Source organism: Heterodontus francisci, chromosome 16 (assembly GCF_036365525.1).
Source record: "Heterodontus francisci isolate sHetFra1 chromosome 16, sHetFra1.hap1, whole genome shotgun sequence".
Taxonomy (NCBI): domain Eukaryota; kingdom Metazoa; phylum Chordata; class Chondrichthyes; order Heterodontiformes; family Heterodontidae; genus Heterodontus; species Heterodontus francisci.
The window spans coordinates 41,914,142-41,921,864 of NC_090386.1; the positions used below are offsets into that span (position 1 = coordinate 41,914,142).

The 7,723-nt window shown below is 40.5% G+C and overlaps 1 protein-coding gene across 1 annotated transcript in view; it reads left to right on the top strand.

Moving 5' to 3' along the window:
• The window catches only part of LOC137378451 (V-set and transmembrane domain-containing protein 2-like protein), an 81,509-nt gene extending 78,880 nt beyond the window's left edge, over window positions 1-2,629 (top strand). The window contains exon 4 of the mRNA XM_068048784.1: window positions 2,016-2,629. Within this exon, the coding sequence (XP_067904885.1) occupies window positions 2,016-2,387 (372 nt within the window). The 3' untranslated portion in view covers window positions 2,388-2,629. The remainder of the gene's footprint in view (window positions 1-2,015) is intronic.
• The last annotated feature ends 5,094 nt before the right edge of the window (window positions 2,630-7,723 follow it).

Genomic DNA, 7,723 nt, shown 5'->3' on the forward strand with positions numbered 1-7,723 from the left:
ACGAAACCGTCATTAACATATTTAAATAAATTTAAATCAATGAATTAATTACCCTTACACTCCCACCGTCTGTCCCAGTGCGATCTTTGTGCCGATGGCCGACACTCCCGTGCCTTCGGATACAATCAGATAAACTTTTTAGTAGTGTTAGGTGAGGGACAAATATTGGCTAGAACACCAGGGAACAATTCCCTTGCTTTTCTTTGAAATAGGGCCTTGGGACCTTTTACATCCACCTGGGAGGGTAGTCGGGGCCTCAGTTTAATGTCTTGTCCAAAAGATGGCACTTCCAGCAGTACAGCACTCCCTCAGTACTGCACTAAAGTGCCAGCTGATATTTTGTGCTCAAGTCTCTGGAGTACAAAATCAAAATACTTACACAAAGGAGACTAAGTGGGTAGAGTAGAATTCATGATGGGTTATATTGTGTAATGTTTGTGGGAGGAGTGGGCATGATGGTGCACATATCATGTTCTCATTTCATTTTTCTGTATGCAGAAGAGGGCATAGTAACATGATTAGTGATGTATTGTGGTCAACTTACCATTGCTTTTATCTGGCAGTGAAAATTATTTTTCATAGTTTTCACGAAGGCTATAATCAAAGTTAAAAATTATGCCTTGTGAATATCAGCATGTAAATCCTCCAACGTATTTGTATGAAATTTCTTTGCAATTTAATGGGAGTATTATCACATTTAAACTAAATGAGTACCTTCATTAAAATAGCACACAAAGAAATTGTGTAGAAACATGCTGTGCCTGTATGCTAATAATCAGACATCATTTTCAAGGTCCACTCTGTAAGGAGTTTGAACTGCCACAGAATTGAACACTTACCCACATAACAGTAGTTACAGTTTTGAATGATTCTCAGACAAGTGATAAGAGACTACACTACTAGGGCGGCATAGTGGCGCAGTGGTCAGCACCGCAGCCTCACAGCTCCAGGGACCCGGGTTCGATTCCGGGTACTGCCTGTGTGGAGTTTGCAAGTTCTCCCTGTGTCTGTGTGGGTTTCCTCTGGGTGCTCCGGTTTCCTCCCACAAGCCAAAAGACTTGCAGGTTGATAGGTAAATTGGCCATTATAAATTGTCACTAGTATAGGTAGGTGTTAGGGAAATATAGGAACAGGTGGGGATGTTTGGTAGGAATATGGGATTAGTGTAGGATTAGTATAAATGGGTGGTTGATGTTCGGCACAGACTCAGTGGGCCGAAGGGCCTGTTTCAGTGCTGTATCTCTAATCTAAATGTAAGTTCTTCCTTCTCAGAATCATACAAACCTCCCCAGCAGTTAATGTGTCCAGATTGAAGAGCTATGGAGGTGGGCTTTGCTAACTTACTGTTTTAAAATAAAACAGTGGCGCAGTGGTTAGCACTGCAGCCTCACAGCTCCAGTGACCCGGGTTCAGTTCTGGGTACTGCCTGAGCGGAGTTTGCAAGTTCTCCTTGTGACTGTGTGGCTTTCTGCTGGGTGCTCCGGTTTCCTCCCACAGCCAAAGACTTGCAGGTTGATAGGTAAATTGGCCATTGTAAATTGCTGCTAGTGTAGGTAGGTGGTAGGAGAATGGTGGGGATGTGGTAGGGAATATGGGATTAATGTTGGATTAGTATAAATGGGTGGTTGTTGGTCGGCACAGAGTCGGTGGGCCGAAGGGCCTGTTTCAGTGCTGTATCTCTAAATAAAAAATAAAATTCTGTCGGGTAAGTACTAATATGGTAATAAGTGAAGGATGCTGAAATAAGTTGAAAGAGAAACTTTTGGGATGCTGATTTCATAGAAACTTTCAATTGGAAATGCCCAAATGGCAATTCCATTTGCCATTAAATCTAAAATAATAAATGCTAGTGTGGATTTATTTGAACCAAGATTAAATCGTATTCATTCAAGTTATGCACTGTGACAGCTAAGAATGTTAACCGTAACAAGTATCACCCTGGAAGACATTTCTCACTAATTTCTCTTTTCTAAATCCTTTATCAAACCATTGTTTGTCTTTTCTATTCCTTCTAGGCTGTGAAGGTAGTTGGAAGCAATATCTCTCACAAACTGCGGTTGTCCAGCATAAAAACTTCAGATGAGGGCACTTATGAATGCAGAGTGACTGACTACAGTGAGGGCAAAGCCAGGCATCACAAGGTCAAAGCTTACCTGAAGGTCAAGCCTGAGCAGGGTCATGAGATGCTGTTATCTGGAGCCGCGGCACGCATGCAGGATACCAAGGTACTGGGAAACGATATGGAGACTCACACAAATCACGTTGCTAAATCCTCATCCTTTTCCAACAGCCCTCAAACTGTCCAAGCCATAAACGAACGAGTCCTGGATACTGACTGTGGACAGAATGATCTGTCTCTTGATGCTGATCGTATCCACTGTGTTTAATAAAATGAGCTGTTGTGGAGAGTCAAGTGTTTGTAAATTGTATAGAATGAGTGCATGACCAGCTTCTTTGTGGGAGTATTTTGGCAGAAGAAAATCTCTAAAACTATAATTTAAAGGGGAAAACCCAGCTTTTGAACTATTTTCTTTATTTGATATATATAATGTTTATTGGAAGTAAAATGTTGATTTCATTACATCCACTTGGATGTTGATGCGTGTTCAGTATCCTATTAAAACATCTATCGACCTAATGACTCAGTAGAAACAAGTTCAGATCAACTTTTTACTGTATGTTTATCAGAAAGATATTAAACAACCTTACTTAGTACAGAATAATGATCCAGATGTCTTTATTTTTAATGTGCAGTAGAACAATTATCCATCTTCAACATTAGTGGAAAAGTTCCATCCTCAGTCACTTTTCATTTAACAACTGAAACCTCATCTTCATCTAGGATTCCAAACCCTAATCCAGTTTCTAACTATTTTAAAGGTCTCACAACTAATAACTGCAGCCCCATATTACTTCAACCTTATCTTTGCCCAACAATTCTAATCCCATAATGAACAACCCCAACATTATTATTACAATATAAACTTAACCTCAACTAAACTAAAAATCCTAAATCTGTCTTCGCTTGAAGAGTCCCATTATCATTATCCAGTAATAACACAACTGTTCTCCAGTAACCTCAACTTCAGTCTCACCTAAAATCTCTAACTCCATCTCACGCAACCATCACAACCCTATCATCCTTTAAGAGTGCCTACTCTGTCTCTTTAATAATTCCAAACTTATTTCTATTAAGCACCCTTTCTAATCTCGCCTAAAGACCCCAGCTCTATTTCATTTAACATCCTCAACCTTCTCCTACCTAACAATCCCAATCCCATTTTTGTCTAATACTTCTATTAAACTCTACCTAATAATCTAAATGCCCATTGTTCCATGTTATCAAACTGAATGGCATCTAAATCAGCCCAAATCTCAAATTGATTTTATAGTCATGTATTATCTCATATAAAAACCCCAATCACATACCATGAAATGCTTGAATCTCCTTTTATCTAATAAATCCATCTTTATTTTAATCTAACAACTTTAACCCATTTCAACTTTTAACCCTAACTCACATAATGCCCCTATCACAACATAATTGAAAGGTAGTATTCAAACTTCCCTCACTCAACCTCATTCAATATCTTTGACCTCATTAAAAAATATCCCTTATTTCAACCTCATCTAGAAATTTCCACTAAAACGTTGCAATCTCATCTAGTGACTATACTGCAGGAGATTTTTAAAAATGACTCCTCGACAGTCTGTAATAACCAAATAATCTGAATTATGAGGTCTTACTTGTAAATTTGGTTCTTAGAAATATTAGTACAAAATTAACAAACCATTTAGGAGTGAAAACAGTACACATCATTGAATAACACAACATGAAAGCAGTTGGACATCTGGATTTGCTGCTTAACTACTCTAAATTCAGCTAAACTACAAACTATTTTGATGGATTTTACAGGAATATGTTTAAAAATATAAGCCAAAAAACACCCCTTTTATCCTTTGCGTACCATTAACTGGGAGCAGTGAAATGTGTCATGTGTCATGCCCACAGTATCTATGTAAAGTTCATCAAGTGGGGTTGCATTGAAATGAAAAGCAACTTACTTTTGCTCTCCCTGGATAACTGATCAATCTTGATAAAATACAAACATCCAACAATGGTTTATGGGCCATGCTTAAATATCTTTAGGAAACATAGATGTCTGTTTAGATGTTGTCGTCCAATACTGCATGGGTTTACCAGGTCTCAGAAAGAACATAAGAAATAGGAGCAGGAGTAAGCCGTTTGGCCCCTCAAGCCTGCCCGCCATTCAATAAGATCATGGCTGATCTGCCCCAAACCTCAACTCCTCTTTCGTGCCAGCTCCTCATAGCCCTCAACTCCCTGATATTTCAAAAATCTATCTCCCTCCTCTTTAAATACTTTCCGTGATCTAGCCTCCACAACTTTCTGGGGTAGAGAATTCCAGACATTCAGTACCCTCTGAGAGAAGAAATTCCTTTGCATCTCAGTTTTAAATGTGTGCCTCCTTATTCTGTAACAATGTCCCCTAGTTCGAGATTTCCCCCACTAGTGGAAACATAGTCTCAACATCTACCTGTCAAGCCCCCTCAGAATCTTGTATGTTTCAATTAGATCACCCCTCATTCCTATAAACTCCAGTGAATAAAGGCCTAACCTGTTTAGCCATTCTTGATAAGTCAGCCCCTTCATCCCAGGAATCAGCCCAGTGAATCTATTTTGAACTGCCTCCATTGCCAGTATATCCTCTCTTAAATACGGCAACCAAAACTGTACACAGTACTCCAGGTGCGGCCTCACCAACACCGTGTACAATTGTATCAAAACTTCCCTATTTTTAAACTCCAACCCCCTAGCAATAAAGGCCAAAATTTCATTTGCCTTCTTACTTACTTGCTGCACTTGCATGCTTACTTTTTCTGTTTCATGCACAAGAACACCCAGATCCCTCTGTGCTGCACTTTTTGGGAGTCCCTCTCATTTAAGTAATAGTCTGCCTTTTGATTCTTCCGACCAAAGTGCATGACCTCACACTTTCCTACATTAAACTCCATCTGCCAAATTTTTGCCCACTCATTCAACCTATCTATACCCCCTTGCAGATTTGTTATGTCCTCATTACAACATGACCTCCCACCTATTTTTATATCGTCGGCAAATTTGGATATATTACACTCTGCCCCCTCCTCCAAGTCATTAATATAGATAGTAAATAATTGAGACCCTAGGACTGATCCTTGTGGCACTCCACGAGTTACGTCTTTCCAACCTGAAAAAGACCCATTAATCCCGACTCTCTGCCTTCTGTGAGTTAACCAATCCTCAATCCATGCTAATACATTATCCCCAATACCATGAGCTCCTATCTTGTGCAATAATCTTTTATGTGGCACCTTATCGAATGCCTTCTGGAAATCTAAATACACTACATCTACCGGTTCCCCTTTATCAACTCTGTTTGTTATATCCTCAAAGAACTCTAGAAAATTTGTCAAACATGATTTTCCTTTCACAAAACCACATTGACTCTGTTTGATTGCATTAGGCTTTTCTAAATGTCCTGCTATTTCTTCCTTAATAATGGACTCTAGCATTTTCCCAATGACAGATGTTAGGCTGACTGGCCTATAGTTTCCTTTATTTTGTCTCCCTCTCTTCTTTAACAGGGGCGTCACGTTAGCAGTTTTCCAATCCGCTGGGACCCTCCCGGAATCTAGTGAATTCTGAAATATTTCGACCAATGCCTCCACTATCTCTGTAGCCACTTCCTTTAAAACCCTTGGATGTAGGCCATCAGGTCCTGGTGTCTTGTCTGCCTTTAGTCCCATTAGTTTGTCAAATACTTTGTCCCTCGTGATAGAGACCGTTACAAGATCTTTCCTCCCATTAGCTCCTTGCTTATCTGATATCTATGGGATGTTAATAGTGTCCTCCACTGTGAAGATCGATGCGAAATATTGGTTTAAATTATCGGCCATTTCCCTGTTGCCCATTATCAATTCTCCAGTTGCATCCTCCAAGGGTCCCATGCTCACTTTAGCTACTCTCTTTTTATATACCTGTAGAAGCTCTTGCTGTTTGTTTTTATATTTCTTGCCAATTTACTTTCATAATCAGTTTTCTCCCTCTTTATTAGCTTTTTAGTTATCCATTGCTGGTTCCCAAAAAAATTCCCAATCCTCTGGCCCACCACCAGTTTTGGCCGCTTTGTACGCCTTAGTTTTCGATTGGATGCTCTCCTTGACCACCTTTGTTAATCAGGGGTGGTTCATCCTTCTCATCGAGTCCTTCTTTTTGACTGGGGTAAATTTTTGCTGAGCGTTATGAAATATCTGCTACAATGTCTGCCACTGCTCATCCACTGACCTTCCCTTTAGTCTATTTTCCCAGCCCGCTTTAGGCAACTCTTTCTTCACACCTCCATAATTGCCGTTGTTTAAGTTGAGGACACTAGTTTGAGACCCGAGTTGCTCGCCCTCAAACTGAATTTGAAATTCTACCATGTTGTGATCGTTACCCCCTAGAGGATCCTTAACGACTATATCTCTTATTAATCCTATCTCATTACACATTACTAGATCTAAAATAGCCTGTTCCCAGGTAGGTTCTGCAACATGTTGCTCTCAGTAATAATCCTTGATGCACTCTACAAATTCGTCTTCCATCTTACCGCTGCCAATCTGATTAGTCCAGTCAATATGCAGGTTAAAATCAACCATGACAATTGTAGCACCCTTCTTACACGCCTCTGTTATTTCCCGATTTACATTTTGTCCTCCAGTGAGGCAACTCTTCGGGGGCCTGAAGACAACTCCCACCCGTGACTTCTTCCCCTTGCTATTCCTTATTTCCACCCAAACTGATTCCACATCACGATCTATTGCACCTATATCACTACTCACCACCGCACTGATACCTTCCTTTATTAACAAAGCTACCCCACCTCCTTTTCCTTTTTGCCTATTTTTCCAGAACATCAAATGCCCTTGAATATTGAGTTCCCAGTCTTGGGCAACCTGCAACCACGTCTCTGTAATAGCTATCAAATCATATTCATTTATTTCTATCTGTGCCATCAACTCATCTATCTTGTTACAAATGCTGCATGCATTCAGATAAAGAGCCTTGAGCTTTGACTTTTTGCCATTATTACTCATTCTGGTTCTAATTTCTGCTGCACTCTTCTGCTTATATTTTCTGCCCCTTCCTGTCACACTTTGATTACCATTCGCCTCTTCGCAACCCCGCACCTCTGCTCTCTCGTTTATTTTTGATTTTTTAAACTTCCCTTCAATTGAACCCTCCCCCCCCACTAATTTGTTTAAAGTCCTATCTACAACCCTAGTTATACGATTTGCCAGGACACTGGTCCCAGCATGGTTCAAATGAAGCCCGTCCCAACGGAACAGCTCCCTCCTTGCCCAGTACTGGTGCCAGTGCCCCATGAATCGGAACCCATTTTTCCCACACCAATCTTTGAGGCACGCTTTTACCTCTCTAATCTTATTTACCCTATGCCAATTTGCACATGACTCAGGTAGTAATCCGGAGATTATTACCTTTGAGGTTCTGCTTTTTAATTTAGCCCCGAGTTGCTCATAGTCCCTCAGCAGAACCTCTTTCCTAGTCCTACATGGACCAAGACAATTGGATCCTTCCCCTCCCACTCCAAGTTCCTTTCCAGCCCATAAGAGATTTCCTTAGCCTTGGCACCAGGTAGGCAACACAGCCTTCGGGACT